At 41.7% G+C, this 21,004-nt stretch overlaps 2 protein-coding genes across 18 annotated transcripts in view; one reads left to right on the forward strand and one right to left on the reverse strand.

Annotated features, from left to right (window-relative positions):
* LOC116923523 (voltage-dependent calcium channel type A subunit alpha-1) overlaps nt 1-13,157 on the forward strand; it is a 32,955-nt gene extending 19,798 nt beyond the window's left edge. For 6 of the 16 annotated variants that reach the window (XM_045174575.1, XM_045174572.1, XM_045174574.1 and 3 more), the window contains 18 exons: nt 280-390; nt 3,367-3,450; nt 3,567-3,683; nt 3,762-3,827; nt 4,076-4,167; nt 5,248-5,419; nt 5,521-5,648; nt 5,717-5,919; nt 6,050-6,154; nt 6,293-6,399; nt 9,081-9,331; nt 9,450-9,459; nt 10,625-10,812; nt 10,918-11,033; nt 11,099-11,193; nt 11,298-11,516; nt 11,601-11,781; nt 11,877-13,157. In XM_045174575.1, coding sequence (XP_045030510.1) covers nt 280-390; nt 3,367-3,450; nt 3,567-3,683; nt 3,762-3,827; nt 4,076-4,167; nt 5,248-5,419; nt 5,521-5,648; nt 5,717-5,919; nt 6,050-6,154; nt 6,293-6,399; nt 9,081-9,331; nt 9,450-9,459; nt 10,625-10,812; nt 10,918-11,033; nt 11,099-11,193; nt 11,298-11,516; nt 11,601-11,781; nt 11,877-12,355 — 2,724 coding nt within the window. In that variant the 3' untranslated portion in view covers nt 12,356-13,157. Of the gene's footprint in view, nt 1-279; nt 391-2,599; nt 2,711-3,366; nt 3,451-3,566; nt 3,684-3,761; nt 3,828-4,075; nt 4,168-4,635; nt 4,731-5,247; nt 5,420-5,520; nt 5,649-5,716; nt 5,920-6,049; nt 6,155-6,292; nt 6,400-7,548; nt 7,588-9,080; nt 9,332-9,449; nt 9,460-10,624; nt 10,813-10,917; nt 11,034-11,098; nt 11,194-11,297; nt 11,517-11,600; nt 11,782-11,876 lie in introns of all 16 variants that reach the window. The other 10 variants (XM_045174565.1, XM_045174567.1, XM_045174563.1 and 7 more) reach the window with 5 other exon arrangements.
* A 1,415-nt stretch (nt 13,158-14,572) lies between these two features.
* LOC116923529 (YEATS domain-containing protein 2) lies at nt 14,573-18,122 on the reverse strand. 2 transcript variants are annotated; one of them, XM_032930022.2, is made up of 6 exons: nt 17,732-18,122; nt 17,461-17,636; nt 17,055-17,387; nt 16,668-16,774; nt 15,400-16,604; nt 14,573-15,329 (listed from the first exon to the last, which is right to left on the reverse strand). In XM_032930022.2, exons 1-6 carry the CDS (start codon nt 17,859-17,861, stop codon nt 14,644-14,646), a joined length of 2,637 nt encoding a protein of 878 aa, XP_032785913.2. In that variant the 5' UTR covers nt 17,862-18,122; the 3' UTR covers nt 14,573-14,643. The 2 variants fall into 2 exon arrangements, with proteins under 2 accessions (XP_032785913.2, XP_032785915.2); XM_032930024.2 differs by lacking the exon at nt 17,732-18,122 and having other exon boundaries at nt 17,055-17,379; nt 17,461-17,601.
* Nucleotides 18,123-21,004: the final 2,882 nt, after the last annotated feature.

Genomic DNA, 21,004 nt, shown 5'->3' on the forward strand with positions numbered 1-21,004 from the left:
ATCAGATGGTGATCCGTTAGCTTCATATCTCTGCGATTGCGATGGAAAAATTGAGAGAAAAAAAAATGTAACAAGAATAAAACCGCGTAAATTTCCTATGTGCTATGGTGCTTGAGGTGTACATTTGCTTTTCTTTTTCATGAATGATGTCAACTTTTTTGCTTTGTTCGATTGGCGATGCCTTTCTACCTCATGTCCTCGTTCTTCTTCACCTTCTCCTATCGAAACAAAAACAAAAATCCTGCTGGTGTTTACGTCGGCGCGCGATATCGTTTACAGTACTACAAGCAGAGCGTCCTGTACAAGGAGACGCTGCATTACATGAATACAGCCTTCACCGCACTGTTTAGCATTGAGTGTATGCTAAAAATCATCTCATTTGGAGTGAGGGTAAGCCGATCGAGTGCCATGCTATCTAAACGGAAGCTCACATCCCTTCACCCGCCACCCTCCACCCATTTTACCTTTTCCCTCCTTAAACAACAAAAACAAAAACGCACTTGCCTAATTGCTTGAAAAGCAATTGCAAATCTGGGGTGAACTTAATCTCAGCGCAGTTGCGGATGGTTTCAAGCGACGGGATGGGGTGGGGATTCCGGGTGTGGCATTTACTGGTCATCGCATTCGGGGAAAAAACAAAACACAAAAACGTGGGATTGTTAGAATGCCCTACGGACCAACACTCTTAGCATTTATTCGACAGCTCTCTTCTATTGTGTCCAGTCCTTTCAGTTTCGTCTCCATATTCCGCTTTAGACGGTACCGACATACTGTGGTCATTTTTGTGTGTGTGTGTGTGACCTTTAAAACTATGCGTACGTGTCAATCTCAGTCGCACTGCCGTCTCAGTTTTGTCAAAGTCCGAGTTCTCTTCTATTCTTTCTCTCACTCTCCCTTTTCATCTCACTCTCGCTTTTTCTAATGTCTGTTATTTATTTATTTTTTGTTGTTGAGTGTGTGTAACTTCGGTTCTTCTTCGCCACACCATTTATTCTTTCTCCACGGTTTGAATTCATTTTGTCATCCATCCCTCATCCCCTCGTTGATTTTTTCCCTGGGCTTCTTTCATTCTTTCTTCTGAATTTTATTTCACTCCCCACCTACAGTATATACGTGTCCTGTTACCTATGCGGGCGCTTTCTTTCGCTGCAGATCTTGACTTTGCGATGGGTAATGCTAAACGTTACCACCGTAATCCGGCCAATGCCAAACAATTGGCCTCACTTAGCTCCAACTGTCCATTTGCGTTACTCCTCGTTACCGTCAGCAGACGGGAAGTGGTCGGAAAATAGCCTTTTCCGTTAAGCATCACTCAGTCATTGAATTAGGAATCTAGGACGATTATTGGTATGTGCTGTTCATTTGTGTGTCTCGTTTGTCGTGCGCTTTCTCAGCTTCTCATTTTCGTCAGACTGTCCATTTCCTTTTCGTCTTGTGGTCTTATGGGTCACGTTGGCTTACTGGAAGAGTCTAGTTACTAGGTAGGTGAACGCGATGACGTGCAGTACTCCGTGAAGTTAACGACAAGGAACAATGAAACGTGTGGCGTTGTTGCTGTCGTGTTCCATAGCGCAGTTAATGGTGTTTATAGCTATTGAAGACGTCCGTTAATCCAATGGGAAAAACCCAATATATACTGTACAGGATACGTCTTGGCAGCAGGCGACTGTGGTACCTTAATATAAATTTTGCATTTTGGTAGTTTCGAAATGGTTGACAGTTTTTATAGACTCATAATGGGCGGACAGTATGGCGATAGTATGCCGCAGAAAAACAAAGGAGTCTCAATTAAACCTAAAGATAATAGTATGAGAGTGACGTGTCATGGCTTCCGTTATTTGACTTGCATGCATGGACGCTCGCGATTTGGTGGTTCACCATGCACGCCTTATACCTTCACTTTTGGCTCCTGACCAAGTCCATCAACAAAGTCGGAATTCAGTTGGGGGCATTCCTGTCGTTTCTGTATGACTCACCTTTCCAAAACTGGGCCTCTGACGGCCCGACCAGTACATTTTGCAATCCAATTTCACTATACGCTTAGAAAACTCTGGTAATGCATGACACACGTTGTATGATGTAGGCACAAGCACCCGTTGAACGTCACTTTAACTACAAACAACTAACGAACAGGATGTACCTCAGTATTCGATCTTGTCATCAACTCTAAATGTTTTCTTTTCATTGGGAAATGATTTGATGATTAATGGACTGGTTTGTTCTCAATTTTTTTGCCCCCTTCTATCCTATCATCCCCCCTGCCATTTCCTCTCACCACTACGTTGTTCATCTGTTGATTCTTCGGGGGGATTGCATCCGCTCCCACACGTGTATTGCTCTCTTCCTTTATTATGATTTTCCCTCGGTCTTTCTCTTTGGATCCTGGTTGTTTATTTATTTATTTATTTATTATTATTATTTTATTTATTTGTTTACATTTTGTTTCATTTGATTTTTGTGTTGATTTTTTATTCATCACAACCTGTTGTGGTTTTCCATGGCCTTCACTCCCCTTTGACTCTGCTACAAACACCCGCTTCATTCTTCATGATCCCGAAACCTGTTCCTTATACCCGAAACTACGCTATTGCTACTGCAGTACTACGAGGCCCCCCCTGCACTTGCCGACATCCTGGCCTACATGAATCTTATCTTTACCATGCTCTTCTCGCTCGAATGTATACTCAAACTTGCTGCTTTCGGAATCAAGGTACATTCGTATTATTTGCGCCGTTATAGCCCCACTCTCGATTCACCTACATATACACCCTGTCAAAAGGTTATCCCATTTTTTGTCCTTACCTAGAATCGTTCTTCGCCATGTCGTACGGAATATTCGTTTTTATTTCTCTTCCGTCCAATTTCGTAAGCCGTCACTCCAAAATTGCGATTCGTTGTCCATCTCATGGAGTCGTTGTACGTACACTGTCGTACGCTTTCACGTTTTCGACTAGCCCAAATATCAATCTATAGACACTCGCTTGGACTTTGACTAGGCACTCTTATCTTTCCACGCCAAGTTCAATTGATTTATGGAGCACGATGGAAGGAATTAAAGCTGTTGAGACGCCATTTTCGAGGCGAATTCAGTATCACTTTCGTCTCCTTTCACTCTCTTTCACTCTCTTTAAGCTCCCCTATTCTCATATCCTTCTCTCCTTCCTAACTCTTTCCTCCTTAGCCTCCCAATCTCTCTCTCTCTCTCTCTCTCTTATTCTCCGCTCCTTTCTTTGTTCCGTGCGTCCTTTGGTGTCTGTGTTTCTCTAACCTGATGTTACCTTCTCGTTCAATTTCAATTTCTAAAACATCTCTTTCTTCCTCGTTCGTTCCTCGCCCTGTTCTTTTTTTTTTTTTCTTCGCGTAAAGAATTTTTTCAAAGATCCTTGGAACACTTTTGACTTCGTCACCGTCGTCGGCAGTATTATTGACGCACTCGTCGTCGAATTCGGGGTAAATATGCCGCGAATATTCAATGTTTCAGCTCTATAACCGATATCATCGTCTTTCATTACGCTTGCACTCTACTGTGATTTCCTGGCGCTACACATCATTTGTTCTAAAAATAGGAAAACTTCATCAATGTTGGCTTTCTACGGTTATTCCGAGCAGCGCGTTTGATCAAACTTCTCCGCCAAGGCTATACGATTCGTATTCTTTTGTGGACGTTCGTACAGTCGTTCAAGGTAAGTCTACCCTTCATCGTCGACCACATGACTCCGCATGCCACCAAAAATGTGACACATTCTCGTTTTCTCGTCTAGGCTTTACCGTACGTCTGCTTACTGATAGCCATGTTGTTTTTCATCTATGCCATCATCGGCATGCAGGTACGTGTGTTTCGTACCATATACGTAGATAAGCTCTTTCTTTTTTTTTTTTTTTTTTTGGGGGGTTCTATGGTTTTTGTTTACGGTTTTTCGGGGATTTTATTGAACTTTTGTTCCCATGCTGAGTAACACAATTCAACGCGGTCACCTCAAGTAGCATATAGTAATGTTTGATTATGGATTTTACACCTGCCAACCGCCGGGGTTTCGGGCAACCAAAATGTAACATGTGTCTATGCGTGTATAAGGTTTTTGGAAATTTACATCTGGATCCGGACTCTTCCGTCAACCGTCACAACAACTTTCAGTCTTTCATAGGCGGTCTCTTACTTCTCTTTCGGTAACTGCTAACGAGAGAGAACCAAAAATGATCGAAACATTCGCTTTTTAGTAGTCAGTTCGGTAGTCAACTGGTGATGGTAGATGCAATGCGATGGCCAGAAGTGTGCATACAAACAAAAATGTGTTACCCTGGCCCCGAACTTGCCTGTTGAACTTTAGACATGCTCGGTTGGCAATTTTGATATGCATTTGAACACCTTGTTTTTTTTGTTTTTTCGAACAAAAATAGTGTACGGTAGGCAGCCTGTATTGATTAGTTCGTACGTATATACCTACAGTATACTCCGTGTGATGGCTCGAAAAATTGATCATGTATTCTAGTTCACAATGCTAGACATCTAGTGTATAGAGCGTCGTTTACATTTGCACCATCGTGGACTGTGACTGTATTTTTGACTCATTTTGTTTTTTTCTCTGAAGACGTAACCTAGTAATGAAAGCCAAGACACTGACTTTGCTTGTATAGGTGTTTGGCAACATATTGCTGGAACCTGGAACGACGCACATTCATCGCCATAACAATTTTCGCAGCTTTATTCAAGGCTTGATGTTGCTTTTCAGGCAAGTAGTCGTCTGTGAGGGTTTCCTTTGGCTATCGTTTTTTTTTTTTTTTCATGTTTCCTTTCGTTAGCTATGTCACACACAAAAATGCTTCGTTCTAAGGCTAATAGCCGGTATTTCAATTTTCACGATCTGGAAATATCTGCTTATGGCCAGTACGAAACGCTATAACGGTAAAGAGTAATGATAGCCAAGCCATTTTAAATGGACATGGAAGCCCTATCATAAACAAGGCAAGAAAAGTGTCCATCATTGCATCGTAACTATTGGCTTAGTGAAAGCATGGAATTTTTTTTTTGTATTTTACTTCGAATACGTAGAACGCTCGAGTTTTTCTTTAACTTTTAAAATTGACATGCAAGTAGTATTTCGCTGAACTTGCATTCACATTGCATCTGCCTAGTTCTTTCTTTAGTATACCAAATCCTTCTACCTCTTATCATTGACGATGAAAAAAAAGAAAATCTATATAAATCTGTATAACCTTTGAATTCATTTTCCACCATGGAACAAAAAGGTGTGCAACAGGAGAAGCTTGGCCCAATATCATGTTGTCATGCATCCGCGGGCGCCAGTGCGATCCAAGAGCTTTAAAATTCGAGAACGGCCAGGTCATCGAGGACAAAGAGTGCGGCTCCAATTTGGCCTATGCTTACTTCGTCTCTTTTATCTTCCTTTGTTCATTTCTGGTAGGAAATGGCGGATTGGAGATTTTTCCTTGGCTATTGCGAATAGAAGCCTCTCCGCATGTCTTCGTGCAATGATTTTAACGGCAGTTTTCTCGTTATAGATGCTGAATTTATTCGTAGCCGTCATTATGGACAACTTTGATTACCTTACACGTGACTCTTCCATTCTTGGTGCACATCATTTGGATGAGTTTATCCGGATATGGGCCGAATATGATCCGAACGCAACGTAAATCGAAGAATTTTACGGGAAGAAAGAACGGAATTTGTGATAACCAATTGATGTTTTGTTGGCAGTGGAAGAATTCTTTACACGGAAATGTTTGACATGTTGAAAAATATGGACCCCCCACTTGGCTTTGGCAACAAGTGTCCCTACCGCCTTGCTTATAAAAAACTTATTCGTATGAACATGCCAGTAGACGCCGATGGAAAGGTCCAATTTACCTCAACGCTGTTTGCCCTCATCCGCGAAAATCTCAGCATTAAAATGAGACCGGGTGCGCTCAGAAAATCTTTAGTCTTTTGTTTCTTTTGTTTTTCTTTTACGTTTATTGGAAGCTTACGGTTCTCTTGCTCTCATATAATATTAACAATTTTTGTGTGTGTTTTCCAACCATCTGTGTGCAGCTGACGAAATGGACGAAGCGAATCAAGAGCTGCGCGTGACTATCAAAAAAATCTGGCCGTTACAAGCTAAAAAAGTTCTTGACCTAATCATTCCACCAGATAACGGTATTTAGCCCTCTTCTTTGAATATTGACGTTCGTTTTCTCTGTTCTTCCTTTTCCGTCCAATGCTATCGCTTACCGACGCCCATACCACACTAACGGATTATTAATTTTGTTTTCTTTCATATTTGGATAATTGAAGAACTAAATACGGGGAAGTTGACAGTTGGTAAGATTTATGGCGGATTGCTCATCTTGGAAAACTGGAAAACGACGCGATTTGGACAAATTGAAGCCTCTGCATCAACGGTACGTTGGTGGTGGTCTTTTATTTATTTTTTTTTTTTTTATCATTTTTCTCTCTCTCTTCTTTTTTTTTAAATTTATTTATTTTTTCTTTATACTTTGGGCAAGTCTGCGACCATTTTTCTTACTTAATGTTTGCCAAATTTGAGAAACTCGCGTATTTCTTTTGCGGGTCGTAGGGCTACGTAACACATACGGTTAAAAATAATCATGACATACCTGGAAAACTACAGAGCGGAAGATTTAGTCAGGCAGGATCCGTCGTCTTATACTTTCATCCAAACCTCACCTTTCGACCTGCCCCAATTTTCTTCCACATTAACCCTCATGCTAGAAACCTGTAGTCTTTCCAGCGCTTTAGTCATCATTTTATGTGTCCTAAAGTACACTGCCTTCGGGAACATTACTTACCCATAGATCCTTGTGGTAAAGCATACGATCCACGCCAGCTTAGTAAAAAAATAAAAATAAAAAAAAATAAATAAAAAAACAAAAAAAATTCTAATTAGCGACCATTAACGAGACTACAATAGTTTTCCATAGTCTCTTTGACATGCCGTAATCTTAAGAGGAGTCTCAGTAGTTCAACTTGTTATCTTAGCGAAAATGGTCAACTCCTATAGAGTTAGATATATAGCCTCCTAGTATACCAAATGACGGATTTAGAAGCCGTTGCCGCTTACACTTTTACAACCAAACAAGCAAATTCCAAATAGCTGTTATAGCCACATAGTGTGAGTTGGCATTTGTTGTTGTTCAGAATCGAAAGCTTTCGCTAGAACCAAATATGCTATAGCTATACCTGTATGACTCGAATGATCCCTTATTTGGAATAATACGGATTGACGACAAAGTTTTCCTAGTAGACTTGAACCGTGGGTGATTGCGTGATTGACGTTGATCATGTTCGACTATGTCTTGCGTTGATTGCGGAAATAGCCATTGTTTCGTTATTGTTCCGTTACGTTTTGTTCTGCGTTTTCAGTGTGACTCAAGTCAGTGTTTAGTCTAATTACTCTGACTCTAACTGGTCTTTCATTTTTCTTGATTTCATTCACATACATCACCGCCTTTTTCTTCCTCTCTTTTTCTCTCTGCATCACGGTGGTTTCGTCGCTCAAATGGATATTTGATTGGTTGTGCATTTTCCAGGAGAAGCCGACCGTCTCTCGGTGTTCTCCTCCTGAAGCGGTAGTAATATCTCAATCGTCGTTTTCCTCATTTTCCTCGTTTTTTTCCTTTTTTTTTTTCATTTCTGCCATTATCCCAAAGCTTGATTATACTGTCAAGCAGCAACGGCTTTCTTTCCCCAAATCCGCTTCAGGCATAACTAGACAATGTTACTATCTTCCCTATCTCAATGTCGATGTGTTTTTCTTTGCGCTTAGTAAGTAGCCTTGCTTGTTCCGCAGTAGATAGACGAGGCATGCGCTCGCTGAATGCCGTACAACGTTTTTGGGTGTTAATAGAATTTGTAGACTTAGATAGTCAGTTGCAGTCAAAAGCTGACTCAGTTTAGGACAACAACAACAAGAAAACAAAAATCAAATAACAGGTAAACTGAACCGTCGTGGGGGTGTGTTTAATGCATTCACTCGTCATGTATATTAATCCTTTGACCTCCTCCTACAAGGAATCTGTTATGCACGACTTGATGGATTGCATGTTTCATCCCGGTTTAAATCCCACCCTTTCTATCCACACACCGACGGCAAATCAACGCAGAAGAATTCAATCCATTTTTACCTTATTCATTTACATTATGGCATTTTTCTCACTTGAAAATTCGCTCCGATTTGCAATTTTCGCGCATCGCAAAGAATTTTTTCATTGGATTCTAATGTACATCTTAAATACGTTACAATTCGTAGACCTTTTTTTTTTTTTTTTACTGGTACATGGAGCAGAGCTTTGATACCCTATATTATCGCTAAACGAGTAAACTCCGCATGCGCCTACGATTACCCCGAATTTTTCTTATGTGCAACAATGTACATATATATACTTTTCACAAAAAAAAAATCGGTTACCGTGGTGCTATGCGTGAATATTTCAGAATTTGGTAGCAGGCGGATGCTATCAGCAAGAAATCACTGTCAACGAAGTTGCATGTTGGCAACTAATGCAAACCTATCAACTTAAAAACTCATAGGGCGATTGTTTTTTTTTTCAAATGTTTCCTTAACTTGGGATTATCATTCTCATGGAAAGAAAACCCCAAACTTGGAAGTCACGTTTTCGATTTTGAATGTGGGCTACAATGAACTGAGGCTACTGAAGACAAACGTATACACACTCCCTACTGCTATGTAAAAAAAAGCGGATTTCTTTTTTTTTTTTTTGCATTTTTGCCACTCGGCAAATAAGCAACGAATGTGGTATGACCACACCTCAATTCTTGGTTTTGCGTTACACAGCGTTGATGCATGTCAACACAGAGCCAAATTCTAGGAATGAAATTTTTTCAAATTTAAATACGAGCAAGAATTCATACGAAGTGCGATATGTTGTCTCACCTTTTTCTCATAAGCATTGTCTTTTCTGATTTGCTTGAGTCTTGGTATTTTTTTTTTTTCTCTTTTTTTTCTTCTACCTTAAATTTGATTTTCTCTTGTTTGTTTTTTAACTATCGCCATCTACCCTTGCAACTGGCTCGATTGGGCCGCAATTCGATATTACTACAGAAACAGTCGCTCTTCGAACGGTTAATGGGAAGTATGGCCCGCACGGGCAGCAACAAAGGCTCGCTAAGTCACCCTTCTCATTCCCATTCTCACCCTAATTCCAACTCCGGTTCCACCACCTTGGCAAACCACGGCAGTGGCGGACATCACAAGGAAGAGAAGGAGGCTATCACGGTAATCGATCTAGTACCCGGAGCCCCTGCACCTGATCGCTTCGCCGCAGTCTTCGCCAGCCAGCCAAATTCCTCAAGGTAATTTGAAAGACTTCAACTGTGCAAGGTTGTCTTAATTAAGTCTTAATTATCATAGTGATTCCAACAGCTACCACAGCAAATTAATTTCACTGTTTCTCCTTTCTTTTTGTTTCAGCTCAAACAAGGTGACCAATGGCAGTGATGCTGAATGGACTAAGGCCCATAGAATGACTTGTCATGGTGGTGATAATGTGGTGTTAGTCAGATGTAGTCCTAGATCTAGTAAGCTGCCGACTGGATATGCAATGACTAGCATTAGCTACTGACTACGACAACATTTTAACGTATCTCTCGAGTAGATTATCCTTCTCTTTAAACGAAACACGTAAAGTATCCGTCTTTCTGACCTTCATAACTGAAGGTGTGCATCTATCTGAGTCCCTGTTCAACCTGACAATACGTTCTTATAATGGAAGCCTAACGGCCAAGAATTGCATTAGCTAAGTTAGGTTCCCCCGTAATTGGATTTCACACTTAATGAATTGACCATCACCGTGGAGTCGTTGTAGATTATTCACTACTTTCATTTCGTAGATGTGGTGCATTAGCATCCATGTTGATTGCATTCCTTCAACAAACAAAAACAAACAAAAATCTAAGCATAAAAAATAACAATGAAAAAAAAAAAAAAAAAACAAAAAAACAATAATAATAGTGTTTTCGGGTTGGGCAGTCAATTGTTTTGGTCAAGTCCCATGTCCGCAACTCTAACTTAGCGTTACCCAAAGCCAGAAATTCTGGGAAAATTAAACCACTTATAATGGGAAAAACAAAAAACAAAAACAAACAAAAGCGAGTTACACTGAATGAATCCCTGCGCATTTCAGGCAATCCCGTTTGTTGCATAAAGGTTACGGTAAGTTGCGATTGAATTGTTTTTGGCTCCATTGGCATTTTATTTCATCTTCTTATCATTATACATATATACGTCATAAAATCGGTCTCTTGACACTTCAGATGTACTCCAGGTAGGTGGGTAGCTTGTACAATGTATTGGGCCCTTCCGTTTACCTCATACTGTCATGTTATTTTTTCTCTTACTACATTACGCTTTCCTACATCAATCCTACGCCCCTTCGTAGTTGGTTGGGCGCATCTCAATGTATTGCTCGCATACTTATTTTGTACATATAGTGTAGGTTCATCCATGCAAAAGTGAATTCCCACTTTGTATTAGCTGAGCTAATTTATTTCGCACTATCGACAGCTTTTTGAGCCGTTGATCTATTGTGCAATGTAATCGCTGAACGCACCATGTGACACAATCCTTCTTTCTTTCTTAACGAATAGGCCCTTGAAATCTTGACGGATCAACTTGATCACCAACAGGATTCACGGCCACCGTCGGTTGAATCCGCAAGCAAGGTGATGCATCGGCTCAAGCCGGAAACTGAGGCCGGCGTGCATACGAATAGCCGGGCATGGTCGCCTTCGCCTTGCGCCTTGCGTCGCTCGCATTCTCCTCAACCTCGTTACAGGTAAAAACAAAAGATGAACGGGGAATATGGTATTACATTGACAACTGCCTGTCTGCTCGAGATGATAAAACGCGGCATTGCATCTGTTCTATTTTGGGAATGTAGGAGAGACATGTCTCCCTTGCCTCCACGTCGGGCTCATGATATCGGCTTCAGCGACGCTGTTTCAGACGTCGTGGACATCGTCAAGCACGAAACTAGCCGTAGGGGAAGAGCAAGAGGTATTTTCAGAACAATTTCAATCATATTGACGTCGGCAAGTAAAATATTCGCTTCACACTTGAAGCCAAGCTGCGTGGCGATGAATACAGCCTTTCTCGGTGCAGAACACCAACGCGTCAGGAGAGGCATTTACGTTCTCGAATGATCCATCCATCTATGGTACGGTTCAAGTATTCGTTTCTTGGTTCTATGCTGGTTTATAGCTTGTTTGAATACCGCCGGTTGGGCGTAGAGGAAATCTAATTTTCCGCTTTCCCTTCCAGGGTCCGGACTACGAAAGTCATCATTACCGATCCGTTTCCAACAGTCCAGACCACTTTATTGACGAAAGAGTTTCTCCTGTCCCTAGCCCTATGCCGGCTCGTTTGCCACCGATACCTGTCAAAAGAGGCTATCGTTCAGCCACTAATAGTTTAGAAGAGAATCCTTCAAGAAGTCCAACGCCGGAGCATTTTCCCCCTTACAGTAACAACCATGGTTTGGTATGAACTCGTTCCTACAGTTTTGGACTACAGGTTTGAAAGGCTGTGTACAGTACCTGGCAGGACGTTTGTTTCTTCGTCTAGGTGAAAGAGGGTAGTTTGAGTCAGCATAGTTATCCAACCCTGCCTCAACGTCGTAGCGGTGGGAGACGACTGCCACCTACACCGAGAAATCCGTCAACGCTGAATTTTGGCGTCGCCGGAGCCGTTGTCATGGCTACTCAACGTTCAACTCGCGAACGGTCCCCTACATCTGGTAATTTAGGTAGGTCTAAAAAATTGTATCATGTTCTTTGCAGGTTCGATGTGTAACTCGTTGCGGCTATTGTTTTGATTCTTTCCCTCCTTCCTGTGACAAAGGAGGTGGAGTTATGGGACCCGGCGGAACCATTAATTTTCCCAAACTAAGTCCTTCTCCAACTCACCCTACTCGAACCCATCATTTGCCTGCCATTCCCAGCGGACAAATGGGCCGATTGCGGGATCGCTTACCTCACTTACCAGGAGCCTCGTCACACCAGAGATCTAGTAATTGTGGGGTACCGCTTAACAATGACGACGAAGAGGACTACATGCCACCGCCCCGTTTAGAACCACTCAGTTTCGAACAGGCCCTCGCCATGGGACGTGGCGTAGGTGGGGTTGCTCGACAACTGCCATCACCTATGCCAAATGGCTATAAGCCTGGCCAGTGCAGCACCATTGATCCCCCGTTAGCGCCGAGTGATCGCAGACTAGCTGATCGTCCCCCAGTGGCACAGAGGTCTCTATCCAATCGAACCCTCCAGCATCATGCCGTGGAGGGACGCAGTGATTCAGACGAGGATGATTGGTGTTAAAAGTAGGCCATTATGTGAAATCAAACAAGGTCTCGATAATCGATCGGGTTCTGGTCCTCAAGTCACACACTGATTGTTTCCTCTGCGCTTCAACCCCTCGCCTCAATCCAATTCTCCAATCTTATTCAATTGGTCCACAGCGACCCCCTATCCGACTCGGTTACAGCTAAATGATAGCGTGACCCTGTCAAGAGTCTGTGCCTAACCAAACCCCCATCGCCTGATAAACTTGAGGCCAATATGTCTTTTCCGTTGGTTGCGTCAGAGCTGGTGCGTTTGTATCGGTCAGTCATTTATAAAGTGTTTGTGTGCTTTAAACGAGAGTATTACGCCAAAATTTATTGACACTTTACCTTGTGACCTTCTCCCTTTTGTTCAGTCTTCAGCATTTTCTTCTATAATTACCTTTCCATCTCTCTCTTTTTATCTCTTTGTATCTCTCTTTTTCTCTCTATCTCTCCCTGTTTGATATTTACCTCTGGTAAATGGCAATGTAAGAATTTACCCCCAAATTCTACGGACCAACATCTTGCATGTAACTCCGACTATTATGTATAAATAGTAATTTCTCTTTTGAGCCATTTTTTAAAATAATTACATACCCTGCCACTCATCCCACCACTGGATTAGCTTTTTTTTTTTTTCCTTTTTTCCAAGGATATTCTCCCATCCAATTTGTCGATGTTTCTTCTCCGTTTCCGCATTAGAACTCATATCTTTAAAACACAGTCATAACTTCATGCAAGTTGCCACGATCTGCTCTTTCGGTGGTTGGATATGTACCATACATTGAATTTTTAGAGTTTTGTCGTTTGCGATGTATTCGTTTTGTGAATTTCCGAAGCTTGTCGAGGAAGCAAATTTTATAATCAATCTATTTTACGATTGATGGTTCATTGTAAACAAAACATAATTTGGGTGCATACAGAGACATAAAGCGATACACCAAGACAACGAACGTGTGTGCTACCTGTTCGTTACGTCGTTTGTTTAGGCATAAAGAAGCAGGTCATGGTGTCACGATCTGAAATATAGGTAACACAGGAAAGAACGTTAACACCTGGGAAAAAGAAAAGGTAAGACAAATTACAGAAATAGCAGCAGTGCTGATAATTTTGCTGGCAAGCTGCTCGGTAGGCTGAATAGCCAAAAAACGTATTACATCAACGCATGTTCTTAGTTTACAATCTTCGGCCTAGCTACGCTGTGGCATTTACTACCACAATCAGAAGTCACTGATACCAACGTCTGACGACATTACGCTAGAATGCTCTAAGTGTAGACTATTCGTTTTTGAATATAATCATGTAAAAACGTTCTGTCTTATATTGTTTGTCATTTTGGGAAAATCAGGAAGACTTCGGGGCTAAATCACGGACGAAAGCGACTGCTGTAAGTCGTTAGACGCGCTTTGGTAGTTAAGTTCATTAGTAGTTTTCAATCCGTCATCTTTAAAAATGGTGGCAGATCTACCAAATCACACCAGAAGAAACGCACCGCACCGATCTGTTACAAACGGACCGAACAATATCGCACCAGATCGGCCATTTTTCGGGTAGGTTAGACCGATGCCCTTTGATTGGCTCTCTCCCTCTCCTCACTCTAAAGCTCCTCCATCCCTTCTATTTGTGTTGTCGATCTAGACCATCTCGCGGAGACCAAGTTCTTGCATGCTTCAGCTCAGTGACGAAAAGCTTATTCTCCGATCATGCTGCCACGCTGCGTCTGAGTATCGTGTTGTTGCTGGACGGAAGGATTGCTATGCAGCTGGCTAGGGTACGTACAATCGTGTGTATGCCGCTGAAACCTCTCGATGAACTTCGACTTCGTAATGCTCCAAAATTGCTTTATGGCTTTAAGCATCGGAATATTTATCATATACAAGAAACGCTCTCCTTCCATTCCATAGTGTGGCAAAAATTAAAAAAGTAAAACCTAATCCTCCATCGCGCTACAAGTTTTGAAGTACATATAGTTTCTTTAAGAATATAACGGAACCTAAGAAATTATATAACTAGCTTGTCACTTCTTCGATCACAGCAGTTATCGATTTTAGTCTAGGCTTATTTCTTTCTCTTGTACACTTCCGTTATTCATTACCCCCTCCCGCCACAACACATTAGGGCGGTTGAATAATATTTAAAAGGAGGGGGGGAGGAGGCGGAACAAACAAACGTGGTACTTTAGTCGACGCAAAAATAAATTTCAGTCTGAAAGTTGAGTAGAAAATTTAATTTTCTTTGCTTTATTTTCACATTGAGTAAAGGAGCAAATGTGCACAGTTGAAACTACGTCACCAGGTTTGGCTCATGATCGTTGGAGTCCACCGTCGCCAAACCAACGTTAGTTAGGATATCAAATTGCGGACGGTGACTGATTGCGGTATAGGTATCAATCAATGATATCTCATCTGGTACGGCACCCCTAGTTCGTTGCCAAGATTGACTTAGAGATCGTCGTAGTAAATCTTCGGCCATTCCTCTCCAAATATGAGACAATAGCACACGCGACAACGGAATGAGAAAATCTTCGCACAAATCGGATCCCAGTTTAAATCCATGTTTTTCAATGGAATCTACAATCCATGATGTCAAACGCGGATCAGGATCATTTAACGAAAACGAAGCTTTGGGGAACTGCGTTGTAGAGGAAGAAGCATCATCAAGCTCTATCAAAGATTCTACTTCGACAGTTACTTCATCTTCGGACGACAATTGTGAATTGTCGAATTGAGTCTTGGTGAGAGTGACGACCTCATGGGGTGACAATGCTGGGTAGACAAGAGATTGGCATTTGGTGGAATTGCTTGAAGTCTGTGACCAGCAACACATGGGAGAATACCCTTGTCTTCTGCACCAGTTCATTATGACCTTCGTGGTCCAAGTATTTTCACCACTTGCAAAGCTGCATTTTAATAGTGTTCGACGTATAAGTTTGGCCCGCGTCCATTCAGCACTTCTTCGTTTCCCGACATCTATTTCAAAATAAAACCGTTAATTGTAAAAAGTTGAATAAATAACATAAAAACAAGTAAAACACTTTACTCCAAGAAACGAAGATTTCTAATGATGGCGATGTATAAGGGTGCAGAGAACGATAAACAGGATCTTCAGCCTTAGGACTGATCAAGCTAAGATTTCGAGCCAAGACACGAAGACAATCTCTAACGCTGCTCCACGTTGACGTGCAAATTTGGTCAAAAAACGCATCACAACTCTTTCTTTCATTGTTGAATTTCGCTTCGAGGCCAATTCTGTCTCTCCGACTTGGATCAAATTTTGTGATTATTTGAGATCTTGGTGTCGCAGAGACAACTTTTCCAAGGACTGGTTGAACAATATCAGCAGGCAAGTCGGTAGTTATTGAGGAATTGGAAGATCGCAGTAAAGACTCCCCAGCTTTAGCGAGACGATACGGTTGTAAAACAAAAGCATTTCGAAGTAGGGCCAATGGGAGTTTGAAAGTTTTTCCATTTTTGTTTAAACAACGAACCAAAACAGGTTTAACCGCAGCATCAAGTGATACTGAAAATTTGTCCGTTTGCGTTGCTAAACAAGAAGTTGATGCTAAACTAGGAAATTGTTTGCTGAATTCCTCAGCGTTTCTTTCCGGCTTTGGTAACACCAATGAACTACTGTCAATTGTTGTGGTTTCATTTTCTCTACGTGTTTCATTTCCAGTTATAAAGTAATCGTGCTCTCGATCAACAATGTTGTAATCCCATGCTTGAGCTATTTCCTTTTGTGGAGGTTTGTTCGGCATGTCGGTTAATGCGTCAACTTTCAAAAAACCATTGCTCTTCACTAACGGGCAGCCAATTTCTTTGTTGTCACATTCGGTGCTACGGGTACTGATTTCAGATGGCTGACTATATCGGGGCGTGTCGGCATTAGCCGCATCTGAATACTGAGGAGGACTACCGAAGGGCTTGTTTGGATCGTATGTCCGGACATTAACCCATTCTTCGTTTTCAAGGGTTTCCGATTTCGATGCGGACTTTTCTATTTTTTTGTCGTCGTTAGAGGTATCTTCAACTATGGCTGAGAAAGACGAACGATCAATTTTCGAATCAAAAATCATTACATCCACAATTGTTTCGGCTCCTAATGTTTGTAGTCCAGTGTAACTCCGATCAAGTTTGAGATTGTGAATAATATTTACTGGCTTGCAAAGCGGATTCTGGAAATGCACTTGTATACGCAGAGGGAATTCACCCCATCCACGTCGCGTTACATGAAACGGATGTGACCTACAACAAAATGTAAATAAATAATCTTATACATCGACTTCACTACTTGTAAAAATCACTTACAGTACATGTATCGTATCATGCGGTGCATAACTAGGATGAAGGAAAAAAATGACTTGGCTTATAAAAGATGATACATTTGGTTCTTCCTTAGGACCTCGGACATAAACCTGAGAAATTACTACGTTAAAAAAAGACAAATGCATGCCTGCAAGCCTCTTCACCGATACGTATTTCAGATTCCATTTCATCAGGCATTGGCGCATGGTACTACTGGGTTTTCCAGGAGGTAAAATACAAAAACAATTAAAAATAAAACCCATACAAGCCAGCCATTCTATGCGCAAACGCCTGACAAAAAATTCGTAATAGCGAAGAAGTTTTTAGGCATAACTATAATATTAGGAAAAACTATACTGAAATTCTAGCGAAATATAGTAAATACGTTACCATCCATTTATGGCTTGCCGTGTCGTCTCTTTCAGAAACGGGAATCCATCTGGATATATTTCCTATGATGAGTTTTTTCTTCATACAGTGAAGCTCCCCACGAACTGGAGTTGCAACAATTCTTTCAGGAAGTTTTGGAGGAATGTATCTGGGAACTTTAATGCTTTCACTAGTGGGAAGATTCCCCTGAGTTCTTGTTAGTTCTTCAGCTGGTTCAACTGATGGAGGAATATTTGAACATTCAAACAATGTTTTGGTTGGTCTTTTACCAAGCATATTTTTCAAGGTTGGGTGAATAGTACTCTGAGATGTCAAAGATGTGCCACTAATTTGCTTAGAAAATGACAAATAGATAGGTAATAGATAGGCCAAATTACAGGTAATGGATAAGAAAATCTCAACTCACCAAAGTTTTTGGGGAGAAAAATGACCGATTGGCAATGTACCTTAATATTTGCAACTTTTGTTGCACTCTAGAAATAGATTTGTCAATTTCTACAATTTCAGCATGTTGTCTGCTCCCTTCTGATTCAAAATGATTTGTCAATATATGTTTCACACGTTCTCCTAATTGTGTTTTTGCTAAGAAATAAAAATGTTAGAGAGAAAGTTGACTAAGTCAAACATTCAGACAATGAGGTTGAGTCATTATGTCTCACATGCTCATAAATAAATACCATTTTCTTCCAAATGCTTTAATCGTTTCCTATCTGGAGCAGCAGCCTCGTTGTAATCCGGATCTTGATCTTTACCGTCTCGTTTGGACAAAGTTTGAACAGTGAAATTACTGCAGGCATTGCTATCCATAATGGATGTCAATTATTTTCGTTATAACACTTCGTCGGAAATAAGGTTTAACTGTAGTGTTGCAAGAGGAATTTTTAGATAGAAAAACCTTCCGACATGCCACTAGATAAAAAAAACTTCCGACATGCCGATTCACCTTTCTTTTTCTTAATCACAAACTATAATCGCTACTACTAGTAAGGAGACTAAGGACATCAGCGACAATCACTCATTCACTCGTGGAATGGCCCTTTTGTCGTCTGCTAGAACATTTCTCCTCTAGTTTGCTCACTTTGGTGCAGAGGTGTGCGTTTAACCGATCTTGACTGGTTAACCATGGTTAACCGGGTGAAACGACTTAACCGGTTTAACCATTTACAAAAATTGCGATTAACCAAGGTTAACCGGCAATTTTAAACAGTTAAACAGTTAAATTACGCTTAGGAAAGTGGCCTGGCGGGTTCCCTTGTTTCGCTATGTTAGCGAATGAAAATAGTTTAAATTAGAAATTCGGTTAGCTAGTTGTTATATAGGAGAATTTTGATTAGCGAATCGGTTCGCTACTAAAAGCCGTCTGCCCAGTCTGAATAGCGAACTAACTCGCTACTAGCCACTCGGCCAGGCAGGTAGCTTCTCACAATAGCGAAGTAGTTCGCTAACCACTTGGCCCAGTAGTCAACTTACTCGCGCCATCATGCTGCCATTAGTGAAGTAGTTCGCTACTGGAGATCACCCTACATTTTGAATAGCGAATCACTTCGCTATTAAAAGTCCCCTAAATGTTCTATTAGCGAAGCGGTTCGCTAATGAATTCCCAAATCCATTCACATTAGCGAACCGCTATGCTAATGAAATCCTCAAGATCTTGTCTGCGTTGCCTTAACTATGCCTGAAACGGACTTTGCATCAAATGAGCTCGCCCTCTTGCATCAACAAAACGGCCAACTCCGACCAATTTTCTTCTTTTTGAATTCACAAAACAATATGTCTCAATGATTTGTGATCTGGAGTCTGATATAAATAAAAAATAGTCACGCGGATAGAAATTTTCTTTTAGTTGCCCCTCCATCCTCCGTCGTAAGGTCCTTGAATTGTGTCATGATTTTCCCTCATCCGGACATCAGGAAATACCAACAACTTTATTTAGGGTTAAGACGAGTAGATTTTGGTGGCAACGGCTGGGCAGGAGTGTAAAGGTATTTGTACAATCTTGTCTTTTTTGTCAAAAACACAAACATGCCACTGTTCACGTGATTGGTAAGCTCCACCCCATCTAGTCCCCGTCATCCCTATTTCGTCTCATCGGTGTCGACCATTTAGGCCCCTTTAAGTGTACTTCTACCGTGTATCGCCATATCATCGTTGCCATCGAATATTTAACGAAGTGAATCGAGGTACAGCCTGTTCAGGATATACATCGTCCAAATTTGCCGCCGCCTTCTTGGAGCAAAATATTATCTTCCGTCATAGAACACCACAGCGCCTAATAATTGTTCAGGCCACGGCATTCACCTCGAAGATGTTTTCTGAGTGGACAGAAAAATGGAATATAGACCACTTGTTTGCGACTGGAGAGCATCCGGATACCAATGGGCTAGTTGAACGGATGAACCGAAGTTTGACGCTGGCTTTTTGTGCTTTTATTAATACGACCCATGATGACTGGGATTTGAATCTGTCTGCGGCAGCCTTCATCATTAATAGCGCTTGACAAGCCACGACCGAAGTAACTCAATTTGAGCTAGTGCATGGTCGTTCCCGTCCTCTATATCGAGAACCTGTTTCCGTGGCCGGATGAAGAAAAAGAATCACATGCCCATTTTGTGTCACGTGTCAAGGAGTTAAGGATGGCAGCGAGTTGGCGGATCTTTAGGGAGCAGCGCGTAGCAAAAGAACGCGTCAATCGATGAAGGAAAGTGGAGACTGAGCTCCTCCCGGTTGGTCTTGTCCTTGTTCGACGAAAGCTCCATAAACAGAACCTTTCAAAAAAGTTGTTGCCGAAGTTTATCGGACCGTTCCAAGTGGTAAAGAAGCTGTGGCCGACAACATACTTGGTGGAAGATCTCCCCGCGCTCCGGAAGAAAAATTTGAATCGCCGTTCTAGCGCCCATGTCTGTCAGATTCGACGCTTTCATAGCCGATCGGATCTTGAATGGGATGAGTCGGAAGACGTGGCGGTAGACGCTCTTCGTCATCTTCGTCTTCATCGAGCGATGTAGCGTCATCCGAATTGGAGGATAAGCTACCGGAAACCACACCAGTAGTTACGCCTTTGAGCGTGACGAGAACTGGGCGACAAACAAGACAGTAGGTGTGGATGGGGCACTACCACACATGACCGGACACGCACTTCTTTCACTATCGTTTTTTTTTCTTTTGCACTGTCTCTTTTTTTGTGGTGCCTGTTTTTGTTCATTTTATGTGTGTGTGTATAATCGACAACGATTTAGTGTTATTTTTTTTTTCTTTTGAGAGGGGGCTGGTAATTTTAGAGCCGTGAGCCGAGGGAGGGAGTAGTATTTTGAAGGGGTGGGAAAAGTGGGACGTTTCGAAGTTCTTTGTTTTTTTTTTTGTTTTTTTTGTTTTATGCAAGTTGGATGTTTTCTATTCATTTTTCTTTTTGTTTTGTTTTCCTTTGTTTATGCGAACTTCGTGTCAGGAAGGGCCGAATGTTACGCGTATGACCCTTATCTCTTATGCTGCTCGGTAGATTGCATGTCGATAGATAGCCAGGATTCACCTGTCCGTCAGAAATGTCGGCAGTTAACTTCGGATCCGGCTATCAGATATCTCTCGCCGGCTACTCTTCGCGATTTGTGAACGTTTTTCCTGCTACTACGTGTTTCTAGTCACCTGGAATAAATTGTTCTCCGTGACTCATATTTGTGTGTTTTGTTGGGACATTTACTAAAGCCGTCACTTACGAGCCTAGAACCGTAATTATTCGGCTTGACAAGTGTACCACACTAACATTGCTCGTCCTGGAGACATCCTATGGACGTTCGTGGCTGCCAGCTGCGTCTGCCGTTTTTCGATACGGTTGGGATGTTCGGTTGACGGTTGGATGACGTAAAATTTTGAACGTCCTTAGTATCATCCTAAACGAGCGCCCATGTGTTGTTCCGCGGGGACGAAAATTGGCCTTGGATAGCCCGTTACAATTT

This window comes from Daphnia magna, linkage group LG5 (assembly GCF_020631705.1).
Source record: "Daphnia magna isolate NIES linkage group LG5, ASM2063170v1.1, whole genome shotgun sequence".
NCBI lineage: Eukaryota > Metazoa > Arthropoda > Branchiopoda > Diplostraca > Daphniidae > Daphnia > Daphnia magna.